This window comes from Macrobrachium nipponense, chromosome 36, assembly GCF_015104395.2.
Source record: "Macrobrachium nipponense isolate FS-2020 chromosome 36, ASM1510439v2, whole genome shotgun sequence".
In the NCBI taxonomy this organism is placed as follows: domain Eukaryota; kingdom Metazoa; phylum Arthropoda; class Malacostraca; order Decapoda; family Palaemonidae; genus Macrobrachium; species Macrobrachium nipponense.
Genome location: NC_087220.1, coordinates 33,274,396 through 33,295,880, shown reverse-complemented (window position 1 = coordinate 33,295,880; position 21,485 = coordinate 33,274,396). Strand labels below are relative to the sequence as shown.

Genomic DNA, 21,485 nt, shown 5'->3' with positions numbered 1-21,485 from the left:
ATTTCCTTCAATATTCCATAAACTAATAATTTCACAGTAAAATGTTATAGAGATGGTATTTTGGAATGAAGATTTACATTAGTTTAGCATAATTTTTTTATACATTCTAGTATTTTCCACACGAGATGATAAAAAGAAAATGTACCAAATTTCAAGTCCATCCAAAATCGATGAAAATAGTGGTTCCTGTCAAGCAGTGAATGTGTTATTACGACCTTTATGAACACTATAGTAAAGAAATGCCAAACTCTTCCTTCTTGAATTTGAATAATTCCATATTCAAAATGGTGGACGTCTTACTTTTTCGAGCTGCCATCCCATAAAAAATACACTTTTTAAATATTTCAATATATTAATTGCATATTAATAAGAAAATAAAATTTAGATTCATTCATTTCAGGCGTGGAATCTGACCCTCAGTATCTGGATCATTTGCAAATGCACTTAATATTTAAAACAAAGTTATCTTGAAAATTTGCTTAGAGATTACATTGGCTGTAATACATACACTTTAACTTAAAATGACAAACAACAACTGATTTATCAGCTACTTGAGCTGATAGAAATATGATAAAAAATAAAAACTACAATCATTTTGGCTCAAAGTACATGTAGGAACTAAATTAGTCATAGTCAGTGTTTTCATCTATTAATATTTCAACACAAGTTCTAGCTTCACGCTCCTCACAAAACATCTGTAAAGTATAGACTATGCTTTTTATATGATCAGTGCTGAATGTCACAAAAACCTTTGCTTTTGCATCTCATTACTTTTAGTAAGACATCATGAGCAGGACTTTTATCCATCATGCAAGGGATCAAGTTTTTTCCACTTCCAACCACAATCGTTAGGTTTAATATCACTAATTCCTAGCCAGACTTGTGTTTGAAAATAAACACTGCATTGCTAGTAGGTGGCAGGTTTTAACATCAACACTTATCAGACTCTTATGACTTAGCACTGGAACTTTTTCTTTTTCAGCTCATCAAGAGATGCACAATCCGCACGAGAATTGAAGACCAGAATGATTTCTCTTCCTCCTCATGACAGGAATGGCACCGCACACTCAAAGAGGACACTTTGTTTGTCCAATACAACTGCCTTTCTTTTGGTATTTAAACTTGACGTGGTATCACATCCCCACAGAGCATGCATAAATGGCAAACATCTACTGCATTGTTCACCGCGAAGCGAACTAATTTCTCCAATGTTCCAAATGGGGTGCTTTCTATTGGACTTTTGTGATTCCATGAACACAGGTTGACTGTTAGGCTTCATGTGATGACAGAAGAGAACCAGGGTACGTATCTTCTGCTGTGATATGTTATCTTGTTAACTGCCAAATTAACTGCCTCCTACACTATTAGAAGATCTGCATCTCCTTTTGCATGCTTTGTAAATACCCCTTGCCCCTCAGAATTTCAGAGAGGAAGTTAATAAAACCCTATTTTTTTGCAATTTGCTAAAATATTCTCCTTATTTCCAAAGGTAAAGAGTTGAGAAGGTTCCAGATGAAGATCTGCAGTAACGATTACACCTTAAAATGTTTTTAGTTTTTAATGAGTCATAGATTTTTTTGATGCACTATTTCTGTACCCATCAAAGACAACAATAGGATTGTTGTTTTTCTTGACAAGCGTAACATCCTTGGAGACAATATCTTCATTTGTTTATCCTGTGGTCCATTTGATGCGTTGGAGCAAGGCTCCACCATCAAAAGAGAACATTTAGCATCAGAAATTGGCTCAAATAAACTTATAGTGTATTATGGCAGCTACAAGCCGAGCCTTAGTGTCAGAGGAAGTTCATTACTTATGCACAGCGTCAGTGGGTATACAGAAAGCTTGTACTTCATGATTTCACCTAAGTCGACTTCAGCATTAATGGATATTACAAATAAAAGTTAAAACAGTGCTTGAGGATCCAGCTTGGGATATCCACCGGCACTTCAACTCCGTCTGTTACTTTTTTCTACCCATTGTCGTGATTTGGCGCCTCTTTCCGAATATCTAGATTCCTGCATTTTGGTCTTCCATTATTTTGATTATATTGTTCCCAACTTCTCTGACAAGGTGAGCATTTGATTGTGTTGCAGATAATCCTGATATTAAATTGTATAAATACTCATCCTCTGTGAAAGGACTGTGTTGTTCTAGGCACTGGAAAATTTTTTAAGTGTCTTCTTGATCTCTCATCCTTCTGGATTCAGTTAAGACTTTATTTCTTTCACTGCTAGTCTTCCTGTGAACACTCTTTATCTCATCACTTCTCTGAGCAAAGATTGGCCTGTAACCTTCTTGCTCCTTGAGTCTCATCCGTACCTCGTCCATGTTTTAGGCCTCCTGACAACTTTATGGATTTAATAAGAACTTGCTCAGTAAGAAGATCTGGTGCTAACCCAGCCCAGTATCTGTCAGATCTACTAATGAAGAACAAGCCAGACTCGATAATTTGGTCATAGAGTTTCTCATTCTTCATTTTTAGATCTACCATGTCCTGGAGGAACAGATGTGCAGATTTTTGTGTAGTTATTGTGTCCAGAATCAAAACAAAATGGTAGTATTCTTTAGTAGTGCCCTGAAATACAATGTTGGTCAGCTGATTCTTTGATCTCTGAGTATAGACTGCAAGACGTCCATCATCACCATACACCAAACCCATAATTTTCCATTTGGGCTCTGCTGTAGCTGATCTTTGACAACAGCTTTGTTCCCTTTTTTTAAACTGTCACAATATCCTAGTCTCGCACCTCTACTTCTGTCACTGTTGATTGAAAACCTTTATCAAAGTTCTGTAATGCGCCGTCTATTGTATTCTGGGTGCCCTCCTGTTCTGATGCTATCTTGATCACTGAAGCATTCAAAGCAGCATCAACTAGGAAGTGGCAACGTACTGCTTGCTCACATGCCTTTCCATCCAGCATATGGTTGACAGTGTTAGGCACATACACAAGCTCCAGTAGTTTTCTCACTCTGCTATCTTTCATGATGTGGCCCATAGTGCCTGAGATCCTCATTAAGGTATGAAACGACCAGAGAATGAGAACAATATGTTGCAGTTGGTTTTCATGGCTGGTGATATATCTTGCCTTGAGCCACAATTGTTGATCTAATGTGATGTTATGTTGTATTTTATGCACTGGTCATTTACAAACATTAGAGTAGTAAAGGTACAGCTCATATTAGTTGGATCCAAGTTAATCATTGGCAGGAAGTGAAAGGATGCTTTTCCTAAATGGCTACCTCGTGTATTGGTCTGCATAAAGCCAGACCATCCTGGCTGCAGCATTTATAAGGAAATGAGATCATCCACAGAATATCAATATGCTCTCTGATGTCATCATGGACAGTGGCTGATATTGGTTTGTAGTTCAGCATATCTTCACTTTTTCCTAGCTTTCTTTATCTTATTGCTGTAATACTTATTGGTTTAGTCTTAAAATATTCCGAATTCTGAATCACCATTTGAGATATGGCTACTGGTGGTGTGGCTACACACATAAGACCCAAGCCATGATAAGTCCTTTCCAGTATTTGTTACTGTTTTGTGATCAACATTATCAACAATGAAGTAACAGAAGTGGTTTGCAACAGAACAAACTATTGTAATTTGTTTGACTGAACCCACTATTTTCATTTATTTTGCATGGGCTTAAAATTCGGTCTATTTTCTTTTTTGTGTTTCTTGTGGATAACATTAGCATGTATAGGAAAGCTATATATTCCAAATTGAAGAACAAACATCACTGTAAAAGGTCGATTCTGTAACATTTTGCTGTGAAATTAGCAGTTTGGGAGATATTAAAGTAAATGTGAGACCAAAGTAAATTTTTTTCACTTCCGCTGTAGAGAAAACTCTTATAGAAATAAACATTTTTAGACTTTAATTTTCATTTTCCCCTACCCTTATTTTAGAGGAAATCGGGAAAATATGGAAAAATGTACCCTCTGAAAAGGTTAAAAGTGTGAATTACACTCGGCTTAAAAATGACCGAATTTGTCCCATTATGGATATGGTGTTCCCAATGGTCCATATGGCATGTTCATGTAATAAAACGAACTATTGTAATTTGTTTGATTTAAAATGCTATTTCACATGGACTATTAGTTAGAAGAAATCATTCAAACATAATCAATTTATACACCAAAATAAAATTATTATGAACGTAACATATTATATGGTAGGATTTTGGACTGGTTAATTACATTTTACAAATATTCTGCCTTCGTAGTTTTAACTCCGTCTTTTCAGTACTTTTTAGTTACAACCTAAAAGAATGAGATTATCCCAACAAAACTTTTAACTCTATTTTGCTCCAATATTTGCTTCCCAATTAAGAAATCCAGAAGACTAGCATGTGATGAGTGCAAAGTGTGAATGATTGGTATTAGATTAAATTGTAAGGACAATAATGAACTGTAAGTTTAGTATCATTAAAAAAAAGAATTGTACACAGCTCTCCAAGTATCTGTAACTTACTAATTGTATGCTCACAGTGACATGTAGGTCTTATAAAGAAATAAAACTGATAATGATAAAAGCCTTCAAAAGAACAACTAATCGAAAATTAGAAAAATAAAAATACCTTAACTTTGCCTTTCAAGGGCAACATAGCATTTCTTAGAGCTCTGCTTTCTGGTTCGCTAAATGCTGATGCTCCCTTGTAGATAGAACTGCATGGGGAACTACTAGTCCCAAGTCCTTGAAAAGTAAGAAATGTGTTGCAGTAAATTGTTTTACATTGTAATTAATATTTCTTTGCACTGAGGATTACCATATCGGATGTAATAGGTGATGTACTTGAAAGATTTTCAGGATAGCAAAATGTGAATGGAGCATGGGATTCCTCTTCCCTGAAACGCTAAGTAAAACAAGTGTGGAAGCGAGTCATTAGGATCAACATCTTGGGTGGGGGAAAGGCATGCTTTAGAGGTAGAATATTTCAGTTACAACTGGAAGGTACTGGACTGTGAAGCAGTACAAGGAAGAATGATGAGTAACAGTGCATAGAATTGGTCGGAAGATAGTTAGAATGGTAATAATACAAGTTTTTCCATGAGTATCATCATCACTACCCTCTCCAACGACAAGTACATGAAGGGCCTTTGAGACATTCTGCCACTCATGTCTCGCCTGTGCTGCCATTACCACAAAACATTACTCGTCTTCTCCTCATATCTTATAGGTTTCAACCAAGTAGATCTGGGTCTTCCGTCTCTTCTGGTACCCAAGGAAACCTAACTACCATTACCACCTACTGTTTCCCTTTTCCACTGGTGTCAACAACAACGAAAATCATTGAGACTGCACATGCCCTGAAATTCTATAAGCAGCGGATTAAACACTGAAATGGAATCAAAAGTGATGAACGATCCGTCATCAGGTGGACTCAAACCACCAAATAGTTGAGGAATGATGACTTTTCAGTAACACTAGCTTTCTGCTATCAAGATAGGTATACGTTGATACTGACTGTGCCATACACATTCCTGTCAAATTCAGGCATGTGTACGACATAAATTGTGAAATAAGGAAAAGAGTTGTGAACAGAGTGGAAATTGATTGATGTTTGCAGATGTTACCATTTTACTTGGTGGCAGCGAAGAGGAGCTGCGCTGAATGTGAAAGAGCTCTGGTATATATGCAAGCAAAGAAAATTGAAAATGAATTTTATTACGTAAGAGCAGAGCTATAAAGTGAAATACAAATAATTATTAAAACAATTATTAAAAATTAGTAAAACATAGCATTACAGATTACTGACATTAAGTAAGATGTTAAAATTCATTGTTCCATCATCCTGGTTACCACGTAATTCAAAGACATCATACACCCCACATTCCACCCATAGTCCTTTCTGTATTCCATTAACTTGACCTATAGTTTACTTTCCCTGACCTAACTTGCAATTAAAGTTTTATTGACCCAATTTTACACCAAACTCGCCACTGTATGATTCACAAAATCTAAAATAGGTTTCACTTTTGCCATATGTATTTCTCATCCCTCTCAGCAAATTACCATCTGAGCCATATATAAGTTCACGTTTTTGTATTAATCTAAAACTTCTCTCATAAATGTTTCATAAAACGTTTCCTCTAACCTTCTACCTTGTTCAAACAGCTATTTGTACCTCCCTAACCAATCTTCCTCTTACGTCTTATTTTCTCGATCCAAAACATACCATACAAATTCCCACGTATAACTTAGTAATATAACTCGATCAACTCATATAGTCATCTTTGTCATCCTTTCCCTTTAAAAGAAATTATACATTCGCCCATTCACTCGGAATCTTTCACTCATCTTGACATCCTTCCTTAGTCACAAATTACTCGATCATCATCACACCTCGGCATTTTAATTGTAATCCAATAACTCTCGGTCCCTTCTTGGCCTTTCTTTTGATTGCCCTCCTTATAATATCAGTGGTTACCTCTGCAATAAATTTCGAATTTCCATGAAGCCTTCCACCAAACTCATTCTCGTAGCAAGCACTCTACACTGGTGCAACTCCTTTCTTAGAAGAGTCTTGCTCATTTTCGCCACTAAATTTTCATTAATTATCGCGCTTTTAATTTTACTGTGTCATTCCTCCTCTTGTATACACTGACTTGCAACTGGAATATGTTATTCTCTTCAACAAACCTTAGTCTTATTATTCCAAATATCTCCTCTATTTATCTTTCCACATTTTGGTTCCATCACTATCTCAAATACACGAACAAAAAAATCTCACTAACACCGACAGTGAATGAGACTTACCTCCCCATTGAAATCCAAAATTTCTGTTAAGGTCAACACCAACACAAGTGGAAGAAGGAGACTTAGACCTGTTCTTGAGCCACAAACGATCCTATAAAAGAATAGGAGTATCAAAACTACCATTTATGAATAAGTCCTTACAACAACATGAAAAGATGGGATATTGTTTAATAGGCAATTTTTGTTAAATGCAATAAAATGAAACAGAACTGAAATATATAAATGATCAAACCAACTTACATTGCTCCAAGTGTAATCATATCCATCGGGATTAAGCATGGGCATAATCTGCCATTCAATATTTTCTGTTAGCGCAGTATTAGCGATAAGTGTTTCGATAACATAAAAGGCAGCAGCTGGGCTAACCCATTCACGAGCATGTATACCTAGAAATAAAACGACAAATCACGAAATGAACATGACTTTGTCTACAGGGGTACTTTGTAGAAACGTGTATTCACTGTATCCCTTTTGTTTATCCATTTTGATACAGAATAGATAATTAGACATAGAACTTAGGCTAAAGCCTTAACTAGGCCCCAAATGAAGTACATCCTTTAATGTTAAAATGGAATAGTCCTCCACAATAAAAGCATTCAGTTTTCAACTTCTCATTTTGTGTAATAATGAATTAAATAATAATAATTTGAATAATGAATAATAATAAAATAATACATAATAATAATAATAATAATAATAATAATAATAATAATAATAATAATAATATAATAATACTGTTGAATAAAATGACAGAATTCAGCGAACTAATCTTATATATTAGCTTTTCTATTTTTCTTATTACTCGCTTTTCTGGCTCAGCGATACTTCGCAATAATTGTCCAATATTCATATTGGGGATAAGGCTGAAAGTGGTATTTTATTCAGAACAGGCTTTATTAATCAAATACTGGTATTATCAGTATACTGGTGTTATCAGAATACTGGTATATGGGAAGGCGTTCCTCTGGTTCAGATCAAGCAGGGGTCGTCGTCGGTGTTGGTATCATTCCATAAGAGAGGTCAGTGTCAGGCCGGGTCGTCTCTGGTATTCATCTGGTATTACTGCTGGTATAGCTCTGGCTTATCGCGACGTTTCAACCTTCTCGTAGGTCATCTTCTTGGCTGGTTAGCAGTAGAAGTGAAGAGATGGTGTCTGCAAGCCGATATTTATAGAGGCTCGAAAACTAGAGCTGCGTTCTCATTGGTCGAGCCGGTCTGGGGCGAAGTCTGGGATCTCTCGTCGATGGTTGCAAGGATGCAGCCGTGCAAGCGCTCGAGTAGTGCATCGGGGAATGAATGTCAGGAGTCCTACCTGCGGCAGGAATCCTATCATCCCGCTGGTGCTCCTGGATATTTGGGTGTTCGTTCGCTGCTGGTCTTCGGGCGGCGGTAGGGAGGAGAAACGTTTCTTGGGTAATGTTCAAGTTAGGTTTCTCCTTTCCTATATGGAGGGCTTCCAGGATTCGTAAACGTCGGGGATCAGTGGTTTAGTCAATTATTTCGATATTAGGGATAATATCGCTCCTTTTTATCCTTATGTTATAGGCAGTCCTGGCGTGATTATAAATGGCTCCTTCTTGGGCGTGGCGGGAGATTCTCTTGGAGAATCGCATGGTGGTCATGCCGATGTATTTGCCGAGGCATCCTCGGACGGGGCACTTGTATCGGTAGACCACGCTCGTCTTCTTCAAGGGATCCTGCAGGGAGGCCGCTGGGTTGTTCCTCATCACCAGGCTGCTTGTCTTCTTCGTTTTATAATATATGATTAAATTAATGGTCTTGTCCTGATTGGTGGGGGTGACGTTTCTCTCTATGATGGTCCTGAGGGCTTGTTCGTCCTTCTTATACCTTCAGTATAAGGACGTCGAGGAAGGGGAGGCGGCGGTCTTGGCACTGTTCTATGGTAAACACTGCCAAGACCGCCACCTCCCCTTCCTCGACGTCCTTATTCCGAAGGTATAAGGAGGACGAACAAGCCCTCAAAACCATCATAGAGAGAAACGTCACCCCCACCAATCAGGACAAGACCATTAATTTAATCATATATTATAAAACGAAGAAGACAAGCAGCCTGGTGATGAGGAACAACCCAGCGGCCTCCCTGCAGGATCCCTTGAAGAAGACGAGCGTGGTCTACCGATACACGTGCCCCGTCCGAGGATGCCTCGGCAAATACATCGGCATGACCACCATGCGATTCTCCAAGAGAATCTCCTGCCACGCCCAAGAAGGAGCCATTTATAATCACGCCAGGACTGCCCATAACATAAGGATAAAAAGGAGCGATATTATCCCTAATATCGAAATAATTGACCAAACCACTGATCCCCGACGTTTACGAATCCTGGAATGCACGGACAATATATGAAACAGACTAAAGAACTAGCCAGCAATGACACGTGGAATGGCTACTGAGGTGAGAGCTCAAGAGGAAACTGAAGGAATGATAACAGCGGTACAAGATCAGGCCCTAAGAACCAGATATATTCAAAGAACGATAGAAGGAAATAACATCTCTCCCATGTGTAGGAAGCACAATACAAAAAAAGAAACCGTAACCACATAGCAAGCAAATGTCCGGCACTTGCACAGAACCAGTACAAAAGGAGGCATGATTCAGTGCCAAAAGCCCTCCACTGGAGCCTGCGCAAGAAACACCAGCTACCTTGCAGTATTAAGTGGTACGATCTCCAACCTGAAGGAGTGATAGAAAATGATGAGGCAAAGATCCTCTGGGACTATGGTATCAGAACAGATAGGGTGGTACGTGCAAATAGAATAGACGTGACGTTGATTGACAAAATCAAGAATGTATCACTCATTGATGTCGCAATGCCATGGGACACCAGAGTTGAAGAGAAAGAAAGGGAAAAATGGATAAGTATCAAGACCTGAAAATAGAAATAAGAAGGATATGGGAGATGCCAGTGGAAATTGTACCCATAATCATAGGAGTACAATCCCAAGATCCCTGAAAAGAAATCTGGAAAAACTAGAGGCTGCCGTAGCTCCAGGACTCATGCAGGAGAGTTTAATCCTAGAAACGGCATGCATAGTAAGAAAAGTGATGGACTCCTAAGGAGGCAGGATGCAACCCGGAACCCCACACTATAAATACCACCCAGTCGAATTGGAGGACTGTGATAGACCAAAAATAAAATGATAATAATAATAATAGAATAATAATAACAATCGTTCTGAGAGTATTGCTAAAGCATTATGCATCCATACTGACGACTTACCAACAGGCCTGAGGAGCATTCCAATTTTAGTCATGGGAAATGCCATAAAGTCACTGAGCTTGATGACATCTGAAAAGGTTTTATTGGCAAAGCATGCTTGTCCCTTCCCATCCAAAAGTTATGGTTAAAATTTAAGCGATATACAAAACATAAAGGATCTAGAGCTATAATTTACCTTTTTAACAAATTTTTACCAAACCAGGTAAGTATGATAGAAACATTGACATATGAGACATACTCTCTCGTTTATGAAAGATGATCTACTTTTATATAAAGTATGACTGAAAGCATTATAACCATTCATAAGAAGTTGCAATGAGAAGACAAGTGACACACTGACAAGAACAGACAAGTAAATGAACAGACAAGTAAATAATGGTCTTTCATTCACATCTATGCTTTTCTCTATCTTTGTACTAAAGTTGACCGACATCCTTCTATTAGTACACTAATAAAAGGCTTTCGGAGACACATTAACAAGCTATGTGTGACTGACATGATGACACAAAGAGAACTAGATTAACACTTTTCCCACATGTACACCTACAAGTGATGGTCCAATCTTATCATAAATACCAAATATGTGCTGTATTCCATTTTTCCTAGTAGCTTACCGTTCTTGAAGAAGAACCAACATTAAGATTGCCTCATGTTTGGGGGGATAGTGGGGGCGGCCCATAAATCTTTACCATAGTCACCTCTCAGACAATTACTACAAAGTACATCTGATCTGCAGTAAGTGTGGTTGGTGGTCTAGCATCGATAGTTTTGAGCATATAGGTGTTAGGCTAGGTTACTGTGCTTACAATGAGAACTGATAGACAGTGCTAAATAATATAATCAGTATTCTTAACTTAAAAAGATATGTAAAAGGTAAAAAAAGAAAACCCGTTCTGCTAAGGATTAGATATTAGGCACTGACCTCCATCAACAAAGACAACTTTCTTCTGTACGGTATTTGTGATATTGTTAGTCATCCGAACACGGTAAATTGTGCGGTTTTCAAAACTCCTTCCAGGTCTATCCACTCGGATTCTTTGGGGGTATTGGGCTTGCAAACACTCCAAGTAAAAGGACATCTGTAATAACCAAGGTTTGAAAACAGCTTAGGACTGATTATTAAACATCATAAATTACATATGATAATGTTTTAGTACATACCCAAGGGAGGAGTTGATTATTTATTTTAACTAAATCGGTACGTTATTATACATATCATTAAATATTTGTTCTGAGTCTGACATGTCATTACAATTTCACATTTCAGTATCCTAAAGGTTACAGTATTGTTCATTACCTACATATTTTATAAATGCTTCAAGAATGGTTATTTACCTATGACAATATCTACAAATTCTGTAAATTAATTTGGAAAAAAATATAGCAACAGCTACATGAGGAAGAACTTAACAAACTTTAGTTTGACTTCAAAACAGGAAGCAGTAGTTATTATGAAGTACTCACATGGTTAAACGTCATGTAAGATGTGAATGTAGCTAAAACTCGAGGAAGGTTTTCCCCTGCATCACGTTCCTCCGAATCTAATATCCTTTGATGAAAAAAAAAACATTACATCAAGCAAATGTTTAATTATTCTATTGCCTAAGATACTTCAATAGTTTTAATTTTCAATAAGTCATGCAAATAAAATACTGAATAAAAATAATTTTGCAGACAACCATGGAGAAAGCAATAAAGGTAAACGTTTGATGTATGAAAAACCTGTCTTTTGTTTTCTCACTGACCCTCATTAGACAAACCAATTATCATCAAGATGTCTCTCATAGTTGATATTGGCAAGAATGGTGCATTTTTAGATAAAGCGGAGGAATATAAATGTATTCAAGACACGATGGCTCTTTTATCCTGCCTTGTAATGGCTACCAATATGATCATAATTCCCTTGCTTCTGGAGATGTGGTAACAATGGAGCATGCTGGTCTGTAAAAGATGACACCACCAAAGATTCCTACGGCTTTTTGTCAGGTGAAGTGGATGTGTTTTAGGAACCACAGCACCTACAATTAACAAAAAGGGTTTTCTATATCAATGATTGTTTTTCTATAGTGTAGCCAATGCTCATCTACAATAGAGTATAAACAAGAAATTGACAGTGGACATTGCTGATCATTCAGGGCATTTATCTCAATGAATGACTCTCCATCTCCATCCAAGAATTTATACTGGGGGATCATTCTTATTGACAAATTTGCATTAGTGAGAAACATGCTTGGGTCAAAAAAGGAACTCATAAATGCAAAGGGTTCATATAAAGTATCCCCTATCCCCATTTGGGTTGGCTGCCAGGTGCATATTGCACACCTAACACATGTCTAAGAAACCAGTCATTTTTGGGGGGGGCAGATGATAGGTGCCATCCCCACTGGCAAAGTCTGCTAGGCAGTTGACTGTAGGTCCTGCTCAATAGCAGCCCTGTAATGAAGTGAAATAAAAACACACACACACACACACACACACACATATATATATATATATATATATATATATATATATATATATATGTTTAGTGTATTATTGATTGAGGTGTGATTATAACTCAAGTTTGATTTTATCCACGGGGGATTCAGATGCTTCAGTAACTTGGCCTATGTTGGGGATGAGTTTAGGCGTTGTTGCTGGTGACTCTCTTCTGTCCTGGCTTTGCTTTTCCATCTTTTAACATATTTTGATTAACTTTATTTATAAAATTACTTACCTTGGTTGTTAGATTGCTTGGGAGCCCGGTTGGTAATGTGTTGATTATAATAGTGGATAATTATTAGGTAAAGTAATTTTGTATATGTCCCTATTTTTTTCCTTTCTTTTTTTTGGGGGGTGGAGTTCATATGGTTTAAGCCATTGCTGTCTACTATAAGATTTTAGAGCGGGTTGGTTGTGGTATTAAGGAGGCCAATGTATCAACGGGAGTCTTGCCTATATAATCGTGTGGTTACCTCCAGATTATTCTGTTGGTTTGGTCGGTAAGCAGTAAAAGAGGCAGGTTTGCCCTAGGAAGTTTTTAAAAGAATTACAAATTTTGCCTTCAGAGAAAGACGAATCTCACACCAAACCCCAATATTAAGAATAACGAGAGTCGCCATCATATTAAAATTCCCATAAGATCTCTTTGTATAGACTGAAAATTAGAAAGAGAATCGAGAAGAATGAGAGCTTTCTGGGGGCCGCTCTAGGTTCAAAACAAAATTGGTATTTTATCCTGAAATATGCAAATATTTTTAGGAAATTTAACATACCATGTGACTAACTTCTTTTGTAAATAGCAGCAACTTTTCAGTAATAAAGCACTGAAAAAAAAACATACTCATACACTCAGAGCAGAAAAAAAGTGATGTTCACAGTCCTAGGAATAATGGTGAGGACAGTCTGCCATGTCAATTTTGCCACATCTGCGGGAAGGGTTATTCGTGAACTTCCTACTTTCAATGCCTCTTTTCCAGCCTGGACCCGCTATGTGAGAATTCTTGAAATTAGTTGGTTAATATTAAGCCCTTAATGGGAGAAACCCTATGGGACGATAATAATAACATAGTATAGCTGATAGGAAACAGGTCTGATAAGTTGAAAGTATGAATAGCTAATGATTATTGCTTATCAAAATCACACAAAAAATGGTAATAGGAAAAGTTGAGGCAGTACATTTAGATATTTACAGAAAGGTAACTTCTTGTATTTAAAGTAAAAGCCAGTATGTTTTTAAGTCAGGAAATTATAAAATGAAACGAGTGAATGACATAATACCAACAGCTAGTGTTTCAAAATAACACCACAAACATTTATATTTCTTAACAAAGTACTGACGATATTAATTAAACATTAACATGCCAGACAATAATATTACCTTCTAAAAAGGAGTTTAGAAGGTTTTATAAAATATAAGGATATAAACTATCATTTTAAAGTTATAACTTTATAAACAGAGAAAAAGCGCTCAACGAAATGACTTACTTGCCAAGAGAATTAAGTAGTAAATCAAAGGTCAATAATCCATCATCCTGCATTTTTGTAAGATCCTCTAAAGCTTTAGATGATACAGCTACCTCAGCAATACCTGTGGTTGGAAGGAAAATAGTTTTAGAAGATACACTTACCTAGTAATGCGTGGCTTAAAAATGTACCAGGTACAGATACCTGAGAAACATGTTACTGAAAAAGCTTTAGTTTTAAAAGATAAATCTATATCAGCAATCCCTGTTATTGAGATAGGTAGAAATAAAAGATATGGTTACATCATTAAAAGCTGTTGTTGAGAAAAAATGTTTCATAGAAATAGGTTTGCCAGCAACGCCTATTACAGGAAAAACATTGGTTTTGAGTGTCCTTTAAACACGGAAAAATGCAGAACAAAATGTAAAGCTAAAAAAATCACTGGTGTTTCCTAAGAGATTTATATGTTTCCCTCTCGAGAATATAAAATGGCAACTAGAATAACAAGATCTACTGGTGTGTGAAGGAAATTTTTTTGCGTTGTCGAAACAATTTAACTGTGTTGTGAGAATTTTAAATTTTTAAAAAAATTATGAACACCTTAAAATTAGTAAACATACTAAACCCTAAAATCTAAATTTACGGAAAAGATTTCTTTAAGATAAAAAAAAAACAGTAAAATTACATAAAAAGGACGGCAGTGAATGCAAAAAATTCATAAAAACAAACAACGCACCTTTAGGGATAAACAATTAAACATAGTTTTCACTCCTTCCACTTGTCTATACAAGTATATTGATGATAAGAACTTTACAATTATAGTCTAAGTACATACTGAAAACGATCTTTGAATACACAATCCTCCTCTGTTTAGTTTAGTTGTCGCCTAAGGTGCGTTTTGTTTTTACGATTTTTTTTTTTTCAGTCACAGAACGTCCTTTGCCAGGATAAGGTGCAGAATGGCCTTACAGTTTTATTTTTTTGTTTCATGTAATTTTAGTGTTTTTTTTAATCTTACGGAAATTTTGTACATAATCTTGGATTTAAGTGTATACTGTGTTTTCCCGTTTTAAGATGTTCATAATTTATTTTTACATTCTCTACATGCTGATATGCATTGGATTTTATTAAATATTGCGTAATATTCATGAATTATGCAGTGCATGGTTTTAATGTTCGCGTTTGCGTCTTTATTATTGGCAAAATAAATGTAGTTAAGTACGATACTCTACCCATGGTTCCCGTGATTATATATATATATATATATATATATATATATATATATATATATATATATATATATTCATAAATATTGCGCAATATTTAATAAAATCCAATGCATATCAGCATGTAGAGAATGTAAAAATATTTTATGAACATCTTATAACGGGAAAACACAGTATACACTTAAATCCAAGATTATGTACAAAATCTCCGTAAGATAAAAAAAAAAAAAAAAAAAAAAAAAAAAAAAACGTAAAATTACATGAAACAAAAAAATAAAACTGTAAGTCCATTCTGCTCATTATCCTCGCAGAGGACGGGTAGTGTGGTGAGGGAGACCGCGAGAGTGACTGTGAAAATGGCCATAGAGAAGTAAGTGACTTTATTTTAACTCCTGTTTTTTCCAATAGCCGAATCCCTTTGACCTTCTCTATGAGATGAGCCGATGTAGTGAAAGTTTTTTTTATATATATTTAATTTATAATATATTTTAATGAGAGCCACATTTACTTTTAACAGGACCTCTGTCAGTCTCTGCAGGCCAATTAATTGTCAGTTTTCGTGGGCTCTTGATTGGGTATAACGGAGTTGAGAGACTATTTCATACCTCGCGACTTTTTTAATTTGTTAAAAGAACGTATCTGTGTTCGAAGAAGGATGTCTCAATTTTTAGTTTCATTCGTGTATCTATTTCAATTAGCCGGGTGTCGCTTCAAACAATCCGGTATCTATGTGACAGGTTCATCTGGGTAATATTGGTTTCATTTAATTAATTTAATCTAGTTCTCCCTGATAGATGGAATGTTGCTCATATCCAGCAATAAAGTCTATTTTAGTGCTTCGAAGTTTATTTCAGCGCCCAAGCTTATCTTTGAAGTCATCTTGTATGATGATTAGTTTATTCAGTCAGCCAACGTTACCATTTTTAATTTATAAGGTGGAATTTGCCGATGTTATCACATCATATATATTATTGGTATGTATATATATATATATATATATATATATATATATATATATATATTTGTATGTATGTATGCATATATATATATATATATATATATATATATATATATATATATGTATGTATGTATTATGGCATATAATATATATATATATATATATATATATATATATATATGATATATATAAATATATATTAAATATATATATATATATATATATATATATATATATATTTTATATATATATATATATATATATCATATTTATGAATAGTCTCTTAACTCCGTTATACCCAATCAAGGGCCCACGAAAACTGACAATTCATTGGACAAAAATTCTAATGAAAGCTCTCAAGAAGGATATATCATTAGTACAAACTCTCTTCGTAAGACACACCCTTTCGTATGACGTAACTGTTACGTAACGAATCTTTAAACATGAAGATTCCATGATGTCACTCATCATCTGCCCTTTGAGCAGCGTCATGTAATTTCACGACACATTCACGGGTTGGTTACATGACCTGCTACTTCCGGTCACACAGAAACCAATTTTGAAGAGCCAATGCTGATTCAGCATCCTTCCCAAAAAATGAATGGTCAAATGTAAACTTTCATCTTCTGATAACCTTATAGAAATTATATCTGTATGTGTAATTCTAGTGGTTTTCTATAAAGGTTCTTACTATTTCGCTTCATTGCGGCATTCCCCTTGAGTCAGTATAGATTTGGTTTGTAGTGGCTCGCTGAAATAGCATTGCTTTTAGATGATGATAAAAAGAACAAAAGTATTTGGGTGCGGATGAATTTTGGACTCTAAAGAGTTGCTATAAGAAATGAAGTTTTATCAGTACTTCAGAATGTCACAAGCTCAATTCAACCATTTGCCTCAGAAATTGGAAAAGGAGTTGCTTAAGCCAAACACTGACGTTCAAGAGACTACTTCACCACTTGATAGAGAGGATGCAACTGACCCTGGCAATTATCGCCTGACTGGAATTTCCATGATTGCTTTGAAGAAGATACTTGAGTCGGTTCTTCTAGTGAGACTTCCCCTTTTCTACACAACACACACAGCCAGTTAAGATTACAAACAAACCACTCAATCGACACCTGCATCTACATCCTGGAAGAACTGCTGAACTATCATTAGCCTCTCCTGTTTTCCTTTGTTTTGTAGATGTGCGAAAAGCATTTGACAGAGTTAAATACCTGAAGCTGCAAAAAAGAGGCACTGCTCTATATTTAGAAGGCATTTTATATTGCTGGTTCTTCACACAGCAACTAAATCTGTGCCAAATAGGGTAACATATTGTCATACACCTTCAGCTTCCTAAACAGGCTTCGGCAAAGGGGCATTTTCTCTCCAGCATTCTCTCTCCATACCTTTTTAATTCGTACACAGATACCCTGAATGTCAAAATGAACTCACTCCAAATGCGATGCACCGTCAACGAAACAACATTAAGCGACCTCTGTTTCGCCGATGATATGGCACTGATTTCCACATCAGTGCAAAGTCTCCACTGACTCAGCGACACTTCCCACCAATAGGCGGAAGAATTTGACATCCTATACAATGAAACCAAGACCCAGTGAATGTCGCTGCTCCCGAGATCCCTTAAGGATATTGCAAGACCCCAAACTTTCCTCGGAAATCATCGGCTGGAATTTGTGCATGAATTTAGATACGGCAGACATAGAACAGAAGCGTCGTAAACTATGTGCAACTGGTAACATGATTGGAAGGAGGTTTGTCCTCTGTCAACAAGACACGAATCTGCTGCTCTTCCGCTCATACCGATACAGTATATATGGGTGCTCCCTTAGGACGAACTAGACCCGAGAGACCTTGAGACATATCATTGTTGTTTACAATGACATTCTGAGACGCCTCACAAACACTCCTCGCTACCACTCCGCCACACAGATGTTTATAGAAAATCGCTTTGATAACTTAAAAATCATTGTAAGACGAACAATGTCCATTCCGATCACCCGCCTGAGAAACAGCAGCAATTCGCTCACACAAAGCATTCTAACCAGTCAGGCAAGAAGGTACAATTGTGGAAAAGATGGGAAAATTAGCCGTTTGTTCCCTAAATGACTTAATCTTTATTTTTGCAAAGTGTCATCTGCAGAACTTGTCATTATTATTATATTTCTACGATTATTTTTTTTATTAGTGGTATTTTTTTTAGTTATTGCTGTGAATTTTCGTATTTACCCGTCTGGACCTGACTACTGGAACAGCCTAATGTCCTCAGCTGGAGTTTAGTTATATGCAATCTGTTCACTAATTGTTATAATTTTTTATGTTTTTATTTTATTTTTCTTACTTCTCAATATTATTAGCGTCATTACCTTTATTATGAATACTATCTTTTATACTTCTTCAGCAACTGTGTGGATATTGACGATTTTTTTATCATGTTATCTCATGAATCTAGATCGTATATGTAATTGTCTATACATTGTAGATTCTACGTCTATGGCCTTGAGCTGAAATAGAATTTATTATTATTTATTATTCAACGCAATCTGCTCTAGACCATTTGTTCTTCCTTTACAAGAATACTGTTCTCCAGTGTGGAAATCTGCTCGAGATTTATCTATTTTAGATAAAGTGGTTAATGGTTGCAGGTTTCTATAGCTTAATATTAGTTGTTATGACTTGGATCCTGAATCAGTTGTCTCATTTTAGTTAATTTTTCAGAAGTTGCAACTTAACAGAGAACTTTAGTTATCACAAATGATCCCTGATCCTGCCGAGAGCAGCTAGATTTGCTGTACAGCTGCACCAGTATTCAGTACATGTGCCACACTGTTGGATTTCTCATTTCCAGAGTATTTCAGTCCACATACCATTTGAATGTGGAAATGTCTCCTTAAGAATGTTGCGCAGTTAGAGCCTCAAATGTTCATTCAAAGATGCAATGCATCTCCACCCTAAAACAATTCACATTGTGTTTCTGTATATCTGTTCTTTCTGTATTTCCTTTTATCTTCTGTAATTTCTTTAAAATTGGTACCGTTCATTTTGAGAATTTGAATTTCTAGTCAATGACACCTGCAGGCTTGTTCCATATGAATAAGGATTATCTTCTGAATAAAAAATAATGAATGATATTTACTTTCAACTTCTCTTCTGGGATGTACTTCGAAACTCATTCACTAAATTCCGCGTCTCTTTTTATCAAACCTAATCAGAAGTGTATCATTTGCATTCATTCTCCATTCATTCCTACATTCACTGGCTTTTTTTCCCTTGCAAATTCACACTTAAAATATCTCCCGTATTTTCTGACTGATTTCTCACATCCTTTCATCCATAAAGATATTCAACATTTATGACGACACGATGCACCTTCACCTCAAACTTACTTTCAAACTAAACCAGTAACTTTCCGATCTACATATTCTACAAACTGTTATTATTAAAAACAAACAAACAAACAAACAAACAAAAAATAAGTAGCTGTCTCACAAAATATGTTCTCTGACATACTTCCATATCATCTATTAGGTTGTTTATCTGCCTCTTGTATCGTAAACTTTTATAAATTCCGTTTATATCATGAACAACTTTTCTCTTGACTTTCAAAATTCCAATATAACTATTTCATACCAAACACTTCATTTGCTTACCATATCCACTCTCTACATGCATGTTGCTTTTCCCCCATTAAACTTTTCACCACTCGTCTCATTTTATTCATCAAAATCATTCCAAAAGCATTCTCTTTGAACATAACCTTGCACCAAAGAACAATTATTCATCTGATCCAGTCCTTATCCACTTTCCCCTTATTCAGATATAGCATACACATTATTGTCAGCCACTTTCTTACATTTTTATCACTGCATCACGTCATTTCTTTTGTAATCCCATCCTCTGGTATTTTTCCATTCTTCGATCTCTTAACTACCTTCTTTACATATATACATTAATTTCCATTTCCAATTATATACTCCTCTCCACATTCAACTATTTTTCATATTTATTCACATAACTGAACTACAACTTTATTTCCTCCAAACAGCTTATCGCCTTTTCAGTTTTATTCTAAGATCCATTTGCTTAATAACTTCTCTCTAAGTACTGACTTCCCTACAGAGCAACTTATTTTTCTCCCAAGAGTACTTTCCCATAATCACTTTTTTTTATTCCTTGATTTCTTTTATTTCATCTCATTTCCTTTTGTATTACCCTACCTCACTTCCTGCATATCTGTCCATGATCTTTTCTGTCATGGAGTATCACATCAATCTTTTTGTTCCTTCGCTAGTCAGCTTATTTCATCCTCTCATGAATTACAGATCTTATTCTGTCTCTCTAACCTCCCATACCCACAAAGAGTCTTTGTATCCTTTATGGCTGCATCCTTGAGTTATACATACAATATGCTCCTTCCAATCTTGTTTCTAAAGGCAGCACCCACTTAAACGAATAATGAAAGTAAGCAAAATCAAAAATGATCAAATTACTTTTCAGAGATGGGAATATTCGCTCGTTGAAAACATGAGTATGAAGTACTTCTTCAAATTACCAGATTTGCAAGCAAGGGAGATGTATGATGTTTATTGGTCCAGTATGCTATATTGTTTCCTACAATAAAGTAAAAAAAAAAATAAAAAATAAAAAGAAAAGGATTCGTTGCTAAAGTACTATCAACTTTTGACTGATGATACATTTCTCCAAAGATACTAAGCAACAACAAAGTAGCAGTTTAGTTAGACCTTGGTCAAGGACATTGAGAATTATTGCCCTGTGATTGGACTGCCACTTCTTTAAGTCTTCATTCCAAAACAAGTAAAGCCCTTTACACTGTTTTTTTTTCTATTATTTTTCCAACACAAAAATTTCGCACACAATAGACGAAATCTTCCCTAATTCATGAAATGGAGGTTTTCACCTTAAAAATGCTAAGTTTTGAGATGTTTAAAAAAATTGTTAAAATGTTTATGTTACAAGCTTATTATTTGCACTAAGATTTCCCTATTTTTGTTGGAAGTTCTAAATTAATTTGTATCAAACTAATTTGATCAATTATAGAGCAATTTGAATAGAAGAAGTAGGGATTTTATTTCTTAAACGAAAAGAGAGATAAAAATAAAGGGTTTTCAGTGACACCAAGACAAAAGTTCGTCTGTCACTTATGAAAGTTTCCTCACCTTTGGTCTTCGACGCAGACAGGACCACCAAATATCCCTCCGCTTCCATATCTTGAAGTTTGCTCAGGGTGGGAGGATAAGAGTCCCCACTCACTTTCTCGAGATTAACAGCTAAGACTTTCCACCTTCAAATAAAATGTTATTTTCTTCACTAAACAGTAAAACCAG

General features: G+C 35.8%; 1 protein-coding gene across 3 annotated transcripts in view; it reads right to left on the bottom strand.

Moving 5' to 3' along the window:
- The window catches only part of LOC135203307 (carboxypeptidase B-like), a 70,544-nt gene that overhangs the window by 7,936 nt on the left and 41,123 nt on the right, over positions 1–21,485 (bottom strand). For all 3 annotated transcript variants that reach the window (XM_064233056.1, XM_064233057.1, XM_064233058.1), the window contains exons 3-9: positions 21,318–21,442; positions 13,975–14,077; positions 11,473–11,557; positions 10,931–11,087; positions 7,007–7,152; positions 6,767–6,857; positions 4,587–4,702 (exon numbers count right to left, since the gene is read on the bottom strand). In XM_064233056.1, the coding sequence (XP_064089126.1) occupies positions 4,587–4,702; positions 6,767–6,857; positions 7,007–7,152; positions 10,931–11,087; positions 11,473–11,557; positions 13,975–14,077; positions 21,318–21,442 (823 nt within the window). The remainder of the gene's footprint in view (positions 1–4,586; positions 4,703–6,766; positions 6,858–7,006; positions 7,153–10,930; positions 11,088–11,472; positions 11,558–13,974; positions 14,078–21,317; positions 21,443–21,485) is intronic.